Here is a 16,276-nt window from a genome sequence, read left to right on the forward strand (position 1 = left end):
TATGTCCTGATAAACCCATTGTAAGTTGAAAATATTGTAAATTGAAAAGCATTTATAAACCTAATCTGCCAAACAGCATAGTTTAGCCTAGCTTAACTTAAATGTGCTTAGAATACTTACATTACCCTACAACTTGGCAAAATGATCTAACACAAAGCCTATTTTATAATAGAGCGTTTAATAACTCATGTAATTTATTGAATACTGTACTAAAAGTGAAAAACAGAATGGTTGTATGAGGACTGCAAGTACAGTTTCTTCTGAATGTGTATCACTTTTGCATAATTATAAAGTCAAAAACCGTAAGTCAAACCAGACTGTCTGAACATACATATCTATAATAAAGTATGTAGGCATAGTAATAGCTTAACAATAACTAATAATAGATTACAACAATATACAATAACAGAAGTTATATGAATGTGCTCTATCCCTCTCTCTCAAAATATCTTATTGTCCTATACTGCAGGTAACCGAAACCACAGAAAGAAAAACTGCTGATAAGGGGAGACTGCTGTATTTCATCTGCTTAGTTTTCTTTGTACCTACTGATAATTCCTCCCATCTTTTTCCTCTAGACTGGATGCACAGTTCCATTCTGGAACTTCCCCTTGCTGTCTTCCTTGAAATTCCCTATGCTTTACGCTTGGGTAAGGTTCTCAGCTTCCCAGGTCCCTCTCCTTTCTATTTCTTAGGGAGAATTCTAGCCTTGGCATCTTTAGGTCTTTCCTAGTTAGGCTCTGAGGAGAGCACTCCTAATGGGCACTGCCAGTTCTCAAGCCTTTTGAGGATTTATGGTGTGAGTCCAAGAGGTTCTCAGCTTTCCCACTGTTGGCTTGGAATGATTTTCTCTGGCTGGCTAAGTCCTAAGTCTTGCCTGTTTCCATCTTCCAATATTTTATTGCTGTTGCATCCTTTCTTGTTTTCCCTTGAATGCTTGTCTGCTGCTGGTGGTATTATTAGTATTGCTTAATCTCCATGTAATTTTAGAGGGAGTCTTGAAAGGGAGTAAAATTAGATATGTCCATATAATGGACCTAGTGACCCTTACCCTTATTTTGGCTAGACTGAATGCAAATTTGAAAAAAAAAAAAAACCAAAAACAAAATGTCCAGCAGAATTTTTCACAAAACATTCGTCAAAATACAACAAAAGATTTTGCTAAATTTGTCTCTAAAATTAGGAGGCAAGGAATAAGTTGGAGGGAATATTTTTCACTTAAAATTTCCTCTTTCCTTTTTTTTTAATGAAGAAGATGTTTGAACTTCTGGAGAAAGTTGGAAAATAAAAATAAATATAATTGTGTAAAATATAGTCTGTTTGGGTCACAGATCTTTGATTTTAACTTAGAAACAAAACTACATTTGCATACACAAAAATGCAGCTCTTTATTATTTGTATTTTTATTTCTGGTCTTAATAAAATGTTTATTTCATGATTTTTAAATATTTAAAATATAATGCACGTATTATTTTGTTTTCTCTCAGAGTATCAATAATTAAACTGAATAATAATCAGAACATGTATTTATAAAGAGATTATACTCTATACTCACCTACCAAAGTTTTCCACACAGGGAGTTCAGGAATATTTAATTTTATTATATATTTGAGAATCTCTGTATGAAATGTTAACACTGATAAATTAATTATATTATTTCCTTTAGTATCTGTTTTTCTCCAGTTAGCACCGATAGAAAACAGGTACTGAATAGTGTCCAGTGCTCCTGAAGTGGCAGCAAGTAACAGTGGAGTGCACTGATTCCTAAAAATTAAGAAACATAACAATTAAACACACATAGAGTGTCAAATTTACTTTTTGTAAAACTATTCAAGCTGCAATTGGAGGCAGTCTGACTTACACCACCACCTTCTGTTCTTAGGAATTCTCATCTTCTGTATTCTACATGTGAATCGATTTGCCTCCCTTGCCATGGCATCCTTACTATGGGTCCCTATCCACCTCCCCAACTTAATTATCATGCCTTATAATTTGTTTGGAGGATGATAATGCACAAAGTTCTTACAATAGACTGTCCTATTTAAGCCTTATAACTACTCCGTAAGTGAAGGAAAAAGCAAGGCAAATATCATCAGCCCATTTTACAAATGATGTAACTGAGGCTCAGGAATTAATTACACCCATTGCTTCATGTCCAGTTTTCAAATCCCAGCTTCCTCACTGTGGCAGAAACTAACAGTTTTGCTCGAAAACTCATTATCTGATTTTTAGATAGTGAAGATACTTTGTTTGGCTATCCAGTGCAATATTACATTTCCCAGATGCTGCTGCTTCTTTTTTGTTGTTGTTGAGATAGAGTCTCACTATGTCACCCAGGCTGTAGTGCAGTGGTGCGACATCAGCTCACTGCAGCCTCTGCCTCTCTGGTTCAAGTGATTCTCGTGCCTCAGCCTCAGGAGTAGCTAGGATTACAGGCATGGACCACCATATCCGGTTAATTTTTGTATTTTTAGTAGAGACGGGTTTTTGCCCAGACTGGACTCAAACTCCTGACCTCAAGTGATCTGCCTGCTTTGGCCTCCCAAAGTGCTGGAATGACAGGCATGAGCCACCGCACCTGGCCTCTTCTTTCTTCTCATGGCCAGACATGATGGTGAAAGCAGGAGTTGCCATCTGAGGGACATCAGCTTCCTCTGGTGGCTTCCACATGTTCAGAGCAACAAGAGGAAGCTGATGTCTCTTATACTGTCAAGCCGTTATACTAGCCCTAAACCACTGAATAATAGTGGAAAGGTTACTCGAAGACCTAGAAAAACCTGAATGAAACTATGCCTAAATCAGGCTCAGAGATCCAAAGTAATGACCTGGCCTTTAGATTTCTAGCCAAGAATGTACCTTCAGGAGAAGTTACACCTTTACCCTAAATGCTAATCCACAGCTAAACTGTAAAACAAAAGAGTGTTGGGATTTTTTAATTTCAAAGTTATTTTATTCTTTTTAATGTATTTCTCTTCTAGATACTACTAAATATTTCTCCTGTAATCCAAAGCCTGTCCCCTTTGATCTGAAGTCCTAGGGCTGCCTCCTGGTTGTGTAGGATCTAGTTTAGAGCAACTCTCTCCTCCCTAGTCTCAGGCTTCTTCCAGGGCACTAAGCAAAGCATTTAACATGAAAAATTAATCTGCAGAACCATATTACTGGAACAAGGATAGGAAAAACTCCCTAGGGATTAGTCCTTATTCTTCCAGAAAACATGCATAGGTTAATAGAAGCTCTTGTCTTTATAAATTCTAATGATAAGTGGTAGGAGGAGACAGTGAGTAGAAAGGATAGCAAAGTAAGCCTCACATACCTTTCAAATCACCCATGCCTATCGCCTTTTAGTGGCAGTGTGTGCGGCAAGCCATGAAAAGCAGAAATTTATATTCTATTTAATTTTCTTTCTTCTTTTTTTTTATTATTGCCTAGACATCAACCTCAACCTGATATAAATGCTTAATGACTTACTCAGCTGTTGCCTCAGCTTCTAGCAAACTAGGATCCTTCCTACAGAGAGCAATAATGATGCAAACGTTGTCATAGAAAGCGGCAAAGTGAATCGGCATCCAGCCTCTTTTTTCAGAAAGCGTGTAATCAGCTTTGGAACACAGTAGACAGACTGTTGTTTCTAATGAGCAAGCCTGTGCGGCAAGGTGTAGAGGTGTTGGACCTAGAATGGATGGACAATTACTTCAGTGATCAAAGCACTAACATTCCTACAAGAAAACCTAAATGCCTTATTGATATCTATCCACAGAGCTTAGTATTGTATGGTATAAAATCTCCAAAGTAAGTATTAAAAAAACATTTAGACAACCCTATATTCCTTTATTTAACTCGGGATTAAAAATCCCGACCAGTAAAAATCCATACTTAGAAACAAAAAACAAAAATTTTTTTAAATCCCTATTTCTTTATAAGCAAAGAAGAATGAGTAACATTTAAAATATTAAATATGTGAATAAAATAAAATAAAATGTGAAATATTTGAAAATTTAAGTAAATGTGTAAAATAGTCTTATGGTAAATTATTTCTTGTTTATTTTCCATTTTACTCATGTTTTTTAGTTGAAGATAAGATCCTTTGAAATTCAAATATATATATATGTTCACAAAGACCTCTATGTCACTAAATCCAATGGGCATTTTTCTTTTATTATTTTCCAGTGCACATAGAATATTTATTATTTGGGTAGATTCCCAAAAATGGGCCGAGTACAGTGGCTCATGCCTGTAATCCCAGTACTTTGTAAAGCTGAGGCGGATGGATCACCTGAGGTCAGGAGTTTGAGACCAGCCTGGCCAACATGGTGAAACCGGGGTCTACTAAAAATACACAAAAAAAATTTAACTGGGCATGGTGGCGTGTGCCTCTAGTCCTAGTTACTTGGAAGGCTGAGGCAGGAGAATTGCTTGAGCCTGGGAGGCAGAGGTTGTAGTGAGCAGAGATCATGCCATTGCACTCCAGCCTAGGCAACAGAGCGAGACTCCATCTCAAAAAAAAAAAAAAAAAAAAAATCCCAAAAATGGGAGTTGCTGGGTAAAACTGTATAATCATCATCAACAGTATCATTATTACTGGTAATAGATATTGCCAAATTATTCTCCCAAAGCATAATAGCAATTCATGCCTTTACCATGTGATACGGTTTGGCTCTGTGTCCCCACCCAAATCTCATCTCAAATTGTAATCCCCACATGTCGAGGGAGAGAGGTAACTGGATCATGAGAGCAGTTCCCCTACGCTGTTCTCATGATAGTGAGTGAATTCTCACTAGAGTACAACTGTAATTTTTCAATTCTCATCTTACTTATTTCTCAATAGTATTTTACACCATTGACCACTTCTTCCTATTTAAAATAATTTCTTCTCTTGGCTTTTGTGGTATCACACTCCCAATTTTTGTCCAGTTTTACTGGTTACTCCTTGGCAGTCTCCTTTGGAACCTTCTCATTGTCCTAATATCCAAATGAACTTTAAGGCTTAATCTTGGGCCGTTTTCTTTTCTTAGTGGCTTTGCTTACCATATACAACTTGATGACTCCAAGGATTATGTCTCTAGATCTGATTTCTTCTGATTTGCAGATCTATATCTTTGACATCTCGTAAAGCATCTTCACACATCCCCTCAAACTTAATATACTCAAAATTTAACTACTATCCTTCCTTCCAAACCTGGTTCTCTTTTATTGCTTCCTAAATCAGTGAGAGATATGATGATCCAGCCAGTTGTACAGACCACATGGCACCTCCCTCTTATTTCCTTCTCCATAACCAGCCCATCATCAAGTCTAAAAATCTCTAGAACTCATCTCTACCACCACCACCATCCTAATCCAAGCCATAATCATCTCCCAACTGCTATCCCCATCTTGTTTTGCCCTTATCCAACCCAGTTTTTCAAAACATAAATCTGATCTTTTCATCTCCTTGTTCAATGGCTTCTCAAGGCCATCTGATTATGAGGAACAGTGACAGGATCCACCGGCTCCAACTTAACTTGAAGCACCAGCTACAACTACCTTCTTCACCTACCTCCCAGTAAAACCATGCATACCTTGTTCTCCTCATTCTGGCTTTCTTGTAGCTCCCCAAATGTAGCATAATCACACGCCCCAGGTTACCCAGGAAAGTACTGGTCAAGTACTTCTCCCCCTATACCTTCCCATTACATTATTAAAGGCCTATTTACTATGGTTTCTTTTACCTAGTACATCAAGTTCAGCTATCAAGAAAAATTTAGAAGGCATATTAAAAAAGCAAAAAACATAGTTTAAATAATTATGTGCTAGCATAATTATTAATAGTGCCCTTTCACTTTCAAGTCTCCCTGATATGGATGATGAATTATCTGGTCACCCTGGACTATTCCTGTTCTCTGACACCTTCCTTCTCCCAAACAATTCCTCCCTTACCAGGATCTAGCTAATGCCTAATCATTTCTCAGTTTAAAAGATATTTCCTCAGTGAAGCACTGTTTTCATTAAATCTCTGCCATCAGAAACATCCAGTGTCCTCCAACCTGCCTTGATAGTTGGAGCTTGATATTATAGCCTTGATAGTCTATAAAATTTGACCCAAATCTAGTTATTTAAAATTATTGTTTAGTCTTCCAGTTTCTTGTCCAGCATTTAAGGAGCTTAGAAGTCACCACTTCCTCCTAACAACAAGTAAAAAGCTGAACCAACCCTAAATAAATCAACAGCCCTTAAGTTTGTCAGATAAGGGAGGTAATGGGCAAACTGATACCCTCAAAATTGGAGAGACAAGTGGATTCACAGAGTCATAACTTAGTAGAGCAGAAACTCACAAGCAGAAACTTTCTAAGGAATCATTACTGGAATAAGAAAACATTAACATTAATTCACAATTGCTAGAAGCTCAGTGTGGACAAGTATTAGAGTTAAAAACTCTAGAAGGATCCATCATAGTGGGGCCCCATGCTTTCATGTGTTTTACCTATACGAGTTTTATCAGGTCCTGACGGTGAATATTGAAGAAAAATCCCCTCATTGCAGCCGGAGGAGGGAGAAAAGGAACCATTTTGAAATACTCCAGGGCATTCTGTTCTTAACAAGACCTGCTCTCAAGAGAAACTACTTTACCAGAACCTAACCTATTGGGCTTTTATCAGACCCTAACCTGCTGGGGTTTTATCAGAACGTAACCTACCTAGGGAAGGGAAATGCCCAATTCCAGTCGCCTCTAACCATCCTGCCTGGCCTAAGGGACAGGAGGAGAGGACTGAGAAGCACTGGTGAAGTTCAAAGTATAGGGAGGCAGGCTCACCAAGAGACGAGACATAATCATAAGATGATAGAATGCTTCTCCCCCTATACCTTACCATTACATTATTACAGGCCTATGTACTACAGTTTCTTTTACCTAGTACATCAAGAAAAATTTAGAAGGCATATTAAAAAAGCAAAAACCGTAGTTTAAAGAGACAGAGCAAGCATCAGAACCAGACATGGCAGGGATGTTGGAATGATCAGACAGGGAATTTAAAACAACTATGATTAATACGCTAAGGATTCTAACGGATAAAGTAGCCTGCAAGAACAGATGGGCAATGTAAACAGAGAGATGGAAATCCTAAGAAAGAACCAAAATGACATGCTACAGATAAAAAACACTGTAAAAGAAATGAAGAATGCCATTAATGGGCTTATAAAGAGATTACACACAGCTGAGGAAGGAATCTCTAATCTGGAAGATGTATCAGTAGAAACCTCCAGGCCAAGGCACAGTGGCTCACTCCTGTAACCCCAGCACTTTGGGAAGCCAAGGCGGGAGGATTGCTTGAGCCCAAGAGTCTGAAACCAGCCTGGGCAACATAGTGAGACCTCATCTCTATAAAAAATAAACAAAATTAGCCAGGCATGGTGGCACGGGCCTGTAGTCCCAGTTACTTGGGAGGCTGAGGTGAGGGTCACTTGAGCACGGGAGGTAGAGGCTGGAGTAAGCCGCGATCATGCCACCGCCCTCCAGCCTGGGCAACAAATACCCTCTCTCAAAAATAAAAATAAATTAAAAAGTCTAGGGGGAAAAAAAGAACCAAAAGAGAAGAAAGAGAGAAAGGAAAAGAAGAAATATTTAAAACAACAATGATTGAGAATTTTTCCATATTAATGTGACATATCAAACCACAGCTTCAGGAAGCTCAGAGAACACCAAGCCAAATGAATGTCAAAACAAACAAAAAACTACATCAAAGCATATCATTTTCAAATTACAGAAAAACAAAGATAAAGAAAATAATCCTATTTACTGCAGCACTATTCACAATAGCCAAGATTTGGAAGCAACCTAAGTGTCCATCAACAGATGAGTGGATAGAGAAAATTTATCCATTCATGTGGATACACAATGGAGTAGTATTCAGCCATGAAAAATAATGAGATCCTGTCATCTGCAACAACATGGATGGAATTGGAGGTCATTATGTTAAGCGAAATAAGTCAGGCACATAAAGACAAACTTTGCCTGTTCTCACTTATTTGTGGGAGCTAAAAATTAAAGCAATTGAACTCATGGAGATACAGAGTAGAATGATGGTTACCAGAGGCTGGGAAGGGTAGTGGGGGGAAGTGGGGATAGTTAATGGGTACAAAATAGAAATAATAGATAAGACCTAGTATTTGCTAGCACAACAGGGTGACTATAGTAAAAAGAAATTAATTGTATATTTTAAAACAACTAAAAGAGTATAATTGGATTATATGTAACATAAAGGATAAATGATTGAGGTGATGGATACTCTACTCTGATGTAATTATGCATTGCATGCCTGTATCAAAAAAATCTCATATACTCCAAGTATATATGCCTACTAAGTACATACAGAAATTAAAAATTATTTTAAAAAGAAAACAATCCTAAAAGAAGCCAGAGGAAAACACATTACTAATAGAGAAGCAAAAATAAGAATTACACCCAAGTTCTCCTCAGAAACTAACCAAGCAGGAAGTGAGTGGAGGAAAAAATAAAGTGTTGAGATAATGGAACCACTAATCTAGAATTTTGTAACCTGTAAGATTATCCTTCAAAAATGAATGAGGAATAAAGACTTTTTCAAACAAAAATTGAGGGAATTTGCCACCAGTAGACCTGCCTTGCAAGGCATGTTAAAAGAAGTTGTCCAAAGAGAAGAAAAATGATATAGGTCAGAAACTTACATATACATAAAGGAAGGAAGAGCATCAGAGAATAAAAAAAAATGAAGGTCAAGTAAAATGTTCTCTTTGTCTTAATTGAGCTAACAGATAACAGTTTGTTCAAAATAACATTATCATGCCCAGTACAGTGGCTCACATCTGTAATCCCAGCACTTTGGGAGGCCGAGGTGGGTGGATCACTTGAGGTCAGGAGTTCAAGACCAGCCTGGCCAACATGGTGAAACCCTGTCTCTACTAAAAATACAAAATATATAGGGTGTGGTGGTGCACATCTGTGATCCCAGCTACATGGTAGGCTGAGATGAGAGAATTGCTTGAACCCGGGAGGCGGAGGTTGCAGTGAGCCAAAATCACACGACTGCACTCCAGCCTGTGCAGCAGAGCAAGATTCCATCTCAAAATAAGTAAATAAATAATAACACTATCAACAAAGGGTTTGAATATAGATATAGATATATACTTATATGTGTTTATGCATAAGTGAAATGAATGACATTTATGAAATGCATGACATACATATGCTTATGCACAAGTGAAATGAGTAAATGAATGATAGGTGGGAAGACTTAGGAATATTTTGTTATTATAAGGTACTTACACTATCTGTGAAGTGGTTTAGTGTCATCTGAAAGTAGACTTGGAATAACTGTAAATCAATGTTGTAAACTCTAGGGCAATCACTAAAACAAAAATGTAAAAAGAAGTATAATGAATATGCTAAGATAGGAGAAAAAACCCTAAAAAGGAGAAGGAAGCTGATAAGCTGGCTGAGGAGCATTAATCATGAGGGGTCCTTGTGGCAAACTAAGCACTTGTCCTGTATACTGTCCCTCTCCTTGCACCTAATCCGAAAAACTTCGGTTTTCTGTGTAGACTACCTTAATTAGAGCCTTAATTGAAGACATGTTCTGTCTGAAGAGTATTTAAGGTTTCCAATAAAATGTACACCCCTCAAGAAAAGTTTCCTGAGCACCTATGAAGGCCAAGTGTTTTTCTGGGTGTTAGGAAACTGTGGCTAACAAAATAGACCAAATCCTTGTCCTTTATGGAGCTTTATACTCAAGTGAGGGAGACTAACTAAATAAATAAATTTATATAAGGTAGCCATAAGTGATACTTAAAAAAGAAAAAGAGAGCAATAATGTAGGAGGCACACTATTGTTACTTAACTGGAAATTTCTACAGGGTGGATGGGACAGGTAAACTTCCTTTTATCCCACTCCAGGTCCACTCACCTCCTTTACCACTCTGGCTCTCCTGCACCTGCAGAAAAAGCAACCCCTGTCCTCTGGCTCCTTGTCAGTATCTGCCAATGGGTAGCCCTGGCAGGAGACTGGAGGAGGAAGAATGAGGTCCGGCTCCCTCTCTGAGGTCATCTCAGGTTTGCTGTGCTCCTCCTCAAACGGAAGATGGCCAGTTTAAGTAACTATCCCCTCCCCCTTGACAATTCAGGTCGTTGAAAGTAGTTTCTTTAAAACAAAAGCCTTTCTGAATTCTCTTATACAGAGTGCAAAGGTATAGCCTCTTAAATATAGACACAGAAAGTATAACCTCTTAAAATTTTGTTTTTCTCCATATCCAACATTTAGGTTAAGTCTACTACCTCAGTCAAAAATGACTCATTCCTCAGACCTCATAGATTGTTACTGCCACTAGACGGCAGCATATCTAAATTATATTATAACAACTGTTCTTTTTTTTAAGTTGTAGAAACCACTTTTGGGCCTGAATTCATAAAAAATATAGGTGACAGCAAATTCCACAGGAAAAAAAAAAAGAGAAAACTCCCCAAACTGAAGACGAGTATCAATAAATAACTATGAGTAGAAAGTAATTTATACTTCAATTTGAATACAAAACATCATTATGCAACATTCTGATGCAACAGCATTTTGGAGATTACATACTATAAGAAAAGTTCTAATATATGCAATAGCCTTTTTAAATGCACCAAATATTTTATTTATGTCTTACCATTTCTTTCCTTTTTTACTTCTACTTTGGATGACTCTGTTTTAAAGGGGAATGCACATAGAAGTATGAGTATTAATATACAGCGGTTTCCTAAGTTGTTCAAGAAGACTCATATGAATAAGAACAAAATGACTATGTAGATGTATCTGGCAAGATTACATCAAACGGTGTTGAGAATAACTTTTGGTCAAGTCATCCAGGCATGCCATATGCACCTGACAACGCATAAAAGCAGACGTGGAAACTCTGCCCCCCCAAACGGCTGCTTAAAACTCACAGTTGGGACAATTTGTGTTGGTTACGCAATAATATTGGCAGTAGAGTATTATGTTTTCCACACTTCAAAATCTACCCAATTCTCAGCAAATGGAAACTCAAGCAGTCAAAGGGCGCATGAGAAACTTTTAATTTACCAAAGACTTTTTCCACACTAAAAAAGGCTTAAAGTAATACATCTTTAAATAGTGTTACCTATTGCATTTAAATGTGATTGAATTGTGTCTTATTTTAATTAGGTTCATTATGTATTATGTATTGAATATTTTCAGTAACAGAAGAATCTGAATATCAAAATGTTTTCATCATACTGATAGAGTACAGAATTTATGGATATTCAATATGGTTAAAGCACAACATTTTGTTTTGGTGTCTGACTTCATTAAATATAAAATCACAACTTCTTATTGCCAATATTGTTGCATTGGCCATTCCTGACAATTTACATATATATGTAACCTCAAACTCCTAGGCTCAATCTTCCTGCTTCATCCTCTCAGAGTAGCTAGGACTACAGGCGTGTACCACCAAGCCTGGCTAGGTTTTTTTAAAAAAAATTTTATAGGGGGTTCTCGTTATGCTGCCTAGGCTCATCTTGAACTCCTAGTCTCAAGTGATCCTCCAGCCTCAGCCTCCCCAAGTGTTGGCATGACAACAGTGAGCTACTACATCTACCCCTGACAATTTATCTATATTTTCCTTTCCAGTTATGCAGGGCCACCAATTTCATTGTCAACTTTATTTGTTTTTACTCTAGCTAAATTTATTTCAATGACTATAAAATATCCATGCATATTTAATAATCACAAAAATAGCTTTTAAAGTTTAAATGAGGTTAACCTTAACAGGCTATTAATGCTAAACATTATTATTATAAAGAAATTTCTTGTTATTAAATGTAATGTAAATATATGTAATATAAAGAAACTATTCCCTGTTTGAGGATCCTGGAATAAAGAATGATTGTTCTACTGGGACCTGACAGTCATATCTATTGCTGTTCTCTGAATTTCTATAGTATATCAGTGTATATTAATTTTGCCAGCCCTTATAAAATGATATCCTGCCTTCACCCATCCATGCATTAACTCAACAAATACTTTCTGAGCAACCATTAAGCCAAGCTTTCATCTGGACACTAGGATACCAAGGCAAATAAAGTAGGCTAAATCTTTGCCCTCTTTTAGAGCTTATACTCAAATGAAGGAGACGCAATGAACAAATATAAAACTATATAAGATAGCTATAAGTGATACTTAGAAAACTAAAAGGAGCCCTTCTTAGATAAATGAAACAAAAACCTCAACTTTGCTCTAATTAATACCAAATTTTAACCTGCTCTAAAATTGACATGCATTCCTAATGCTGAGTAAGGGTAAATAAAATAACAACATTTTAGGTTAAAAAGCTTTATGGTACCTTGGCCAAATGTAACAAAGCGCCTCTGGTTGACCTTGAAGTTAGCATTGCACAGTTGACATATAATAGAAACTCTGTTGTGCAGGGCGGCATGATGAAAAATAGTATAACCTGCTTCATCTGAAACATTGATTGTTAAGCTTGAGGTTTTACGGCTAAATGTATGGAAAACTGCAGACAACCCACTTTCAACAGCAGACTTCATACCAAATGGAATACTCTAAAATTAACAAGGCCAGAATCAGTTTATCAAAATGCACTTAAAGTTTGGTTTAAGGAAAAAAAGACATGAAATATATTAACAGAATCACATGAATGCTGCTAAAATTAAGTAGAATTTTCACAAGATCCACACGTGGAAAGTTTCTTACTGGATAATGATTACAGTTGTTAGAGCCATAAGCAAATATTAAGAATTTTTAAAATATTTTGGGGAATTTTTCTTATTATTATTTTAATTTTTTTCTAAAATATTTTAAAAGCAAATGAAGATCACTAGGTTCCTTCTCTGATTTAAGAAAAATGTAATTTAGAAGTCTAGAAACTTGAAATATATAGCTATAGAAATACAGTTTGTCATCAAAAGGTAAAAATGTCACCCTCTTTAGACATTCTGACAAATATTTAAAAATTCAACTAACAAATTTTTGAGTTTTCAATTTGTGGACGTGAAAGCAAATAAATGGAAAGTAAATACCAGTCTAACCTTTGAAGCTGGTGAGCTTCATTGCTCAGTTCCAGAAGCTGTACTTCAAGGCTTGTTGAAACAGATGTGGAGATTTGATTCAGGATGCTAGGTCTGCTCTTTAGGTTTTAGTTCGAGGATTGAAGCCTGGCTCTGCCATTTACTATATGATTTGTGAAAGATCCCTCTCTACACCTCAAGTTTCTCATTTGTATAACAGGAATGATAACAATAGAACTAGTCGTACCTTAAAAGAGTTCATTGATTTATAACATTGCCTAACATAAAAAATAAGTAATCAGTAAGTATGAGCCATTGAGATTAATCACAATCCAGTGCATTAATAGGTACTCTGACAGAAATTTATAATCCAGAATTATATAGCCTTTCAGCTACTAAAATGTGGCATTTTATTTCATACTGAAGACTTAAACCTATTATTATCCCTAGGATAAACATCTGAGACACATACTTATCAAAAATATATAACTTCATATACTAAATTATGTGGTAGTCACTGAAATACCTTGCATTTCATAGCTCTTTTGAAACCAAATTTTTTCTTAAATTGTTCGTGTAATTGAGCATCTGTCAGTGGAAGTCTTTTTGGTCTCAGATTGTTCATTATTTCATTTATGGCTCCCCACCACTGTGTCTTATATAGTTGCTGATAGAAAGTTTCAAGTTCAAAATACATCACATAGTAGCTATAAAAAATAAAGAAAAAAAGATGTTTCTCTAACTTTGAAGTGATTTGCTACTTCTCTTTCTATGCTGGCAAAACTTTTATTTTTCTGTAACAATTAAATACAAAACAGTAGTTTAAATTGTACTTAATTGTAAGTATAGTAATAACATCATTATCAGCTGTTATTAATCAAGTCTTTATATAAAAATACCTTCTTCATATTGTATTGACTCTGTCTTTCCCATGACAGTGATCTGGGGCAATGTCTAAAAGTTCCTGGAAGGCCTAACTCTGGCTGAAGTTCTAGGTCATCTAACTGTCTGCTTACCTACCTCTTATTCTTTTAAGCTAATTATGTCTATATTTGGCTCCTCAAGAGTTTACCTTGAATGTGATCTGGAATGATGCTTTGTGTAATGGCTCCTTGGCTTTTACTCACTGCAGCAGTGGACTAGAGAAACCCCCTCCTACCAGGTCCCTGGAACATAGGTGGGGCTTGACACAGCCCTGATCCCTATCACTCTGGAATGGAAAATTGATAAAATGTTGAGTTACTCTGTTCCCCGGGTTTCCTTATCATCACAGGTGAGGGAAAACGGCCACCTTCCTACCCTTCCCCCCATGAGGTACCTTCCCCAAGCCCAGATTTCAGCAGTAAATACTTTAGCTGCTGACCTATTTCTGTCAATGGTAAGCCTCTTAATATTACCTGGGTTTCTCCTCCAAATGCAACTATTTATTGCTGTAAATACAGTATTCTTTTTTCTTGAGACAAGGTCTTACTCTGTTACCAAGGCTGGAGAGCAGTGGCGCAATCACTGTTCGCTTAAGCCTCGACTTCTCAGGTTCAAGAGATCCTCCCACCTCAGCCTCCTGGGTAGGTGTGACAACAGGTATGTGCCGCCTAGCCTGGCTAACTTTTAAATTTTTTGTAGAGATAGGGTCTTATGAATAGGCATGGTGACTTATGCCTGTAATCCCAGCACTTTGGGAGGCTGACGTGAGCAGATCACTTGAGGTCAGGAGTTCGATACCAGCCTGACCAACATGGCAAAACCTCTTCTCTACTAAAAATACAAAAATTAGCCAGGCGTGGTGGCGCATGCTTATAATCCTAGCTACTCAGGAGGCTGAGGCAGGGGAATCACTTGAACCTAGGAGGTATAGGTTGCAGTGAGCCAAGATTGCACCACTGCACTCCAGCCTGGGTGACAGAGCAAGACTCTGTCTCAAAAACAAACAAACAAACAAAAACAAAGATAGGGTCTTACTATGTTGCCCAGTCTGGTCTCGAACTCCTAGGCTCAAGCTATCCTCCCTCGTCAGTTACTGTTCTCCAAAGTTCCAGACTTGGTCCTATCCTCTCAACTGCTTGCATGCCTTAAAAGCAAACAAACGAACCAACAAGCAAAATGTCCTTATTTGTTTTTAAATCTTTGCCTCTAATTAAAATGTTTCCTCTGAGCTCTAGTTCCCATATTTCCAAATTTCAGTGTCCAAGATTTAAAAATCCAGGAACACAACATGTCGTCTATTCACATTCTGCCACCAACCAACTGAATGTTAAATCGTAGAAACACTGTGCGACTCAGATGGAAAAGCGGTTGGCGCTCTGCGCAGTGTCCTCTGACCCTCCTAGCTCCCCTGATGCTTTAATAATGTGGTAGAGCGAGAGGCTGAATACTGCTATTTCAGTGTGTTCTTGTTTTCAGTTCCTGACAAAAAACCTGCTAGAAAAGTGTTGGGGTTTAGGGACAACTAAGGATTTCTTTGGTCCCAACTTTTTATTATGAAAATTTTTCAACTGGGATTTGATCCTCATCTCTATCCCTGTTTAACCACTCTGTTAATTATAAGAACTAATTACAAACTCTAAGGATTATTACACCGACTATATCAAATACATGAAGTAATAACTATAACATTTAATACTTTGTTGAGTCCATATGTCATTCATGGTGCTTATTATTCTGGAATCGCCATTGTAAAGGTTTAAATTAACCTTTGCATTTTGTTGTTTTCTTTGTTCTCTACTAACTTTCAACAAACTGTAACTAGCGTCAGTAATTAGTGAAAGCTCCTTACCTTTTTCCATGAAATTCCATGACTGGTATTGAGTAATATTCTTTATATCCTGAATCTTCTATGAATGTATTAGCAGCACAATCTCGTATTTTTTCTAAATTTTTCTAAAATATGAGTATGTTACTAAAGACATATCCTTAGACACATCTAAACAATTATAAGAATTATTTGTATGAAATAGTATACATGTAAATGACAAATTTTAAAATACTATTCCAGAAGACCTGGATAGCAGCTGCATATATCTAATCCTTACTTTGAGAATGAGAAAAAATACTAAAGGACAGACATATAGTATACAGAAGGTAGAAAAGCAAAAACAATTGAAATGTAGAATTTTTATACTAAATTCCAGGTGAAGAATTACTGTTCCAAAATTTTAAAGGATCTCTGTTCTAATCCTGATTCTTTGAGGAAAATGGAAGAATGTGTAGTGAGTGTCCAGAGATTTCTTTTTTTTTTTTTTTTTT

The 16,276-nt window shown here is 36.8% G+C and overlaps 1 protein-coding gene across 1 annotated transcript in view; it reads right to left on the bottom strand.

Moving 5' to 3' along the window:
• The window catches only part of ANKAR (ankyrin and armadillo repeat containing), a 71,516-nt gene that overhangs the window by 37,913 nt on the left and 17,327 nt on the right, over positions 1 to 16,276 (bottom strand). Inside the window, exons 5-9 of the mRNA XM_011936469.1 lie at positions 15,807 to 15,910; positions 13,560 to 13,740; positions 12,349 to 12,568; positions 3,469 to 3,670; positions 1,556 to 1,764 (exon numbers count right to left, since the gene is read on the bottom strand). Of these exons, the coding sequence (XP_011791859.1) occupies positions 1,556 to 1,764; positions 3,469 to 3,670; positions 12,349 to 12,568; positions 13,560 to 13,740; positions 15,807 to 15,910 (916 nt within the window). The remainder of the gene's footprint in view (positions 1 to 1,555; positions 1,765 to 3,468; positions 3,671 to 12,348; positions 12,569 to 13,559; positions 13,741 to 15,806; positions 15,911 to 16,276) is intronic.

Source organism: Colobus angolensis, unplaced genomic scaffold (genome assembly GCF_000951035.1).
Source record: "Colobus angolensis palliatus isolate OR3802 unplaced genomic scaffold, Cang.pa_1.0 Scaffold153, whole genome shotgun sequence".
NCBI classification, from domain to species: domain Eukaryota; kingdom Metazoa; phylum Chordata; class Mammalia; order Primates; family Cercopithecidae; genus Colobus; species Colobus angolensis.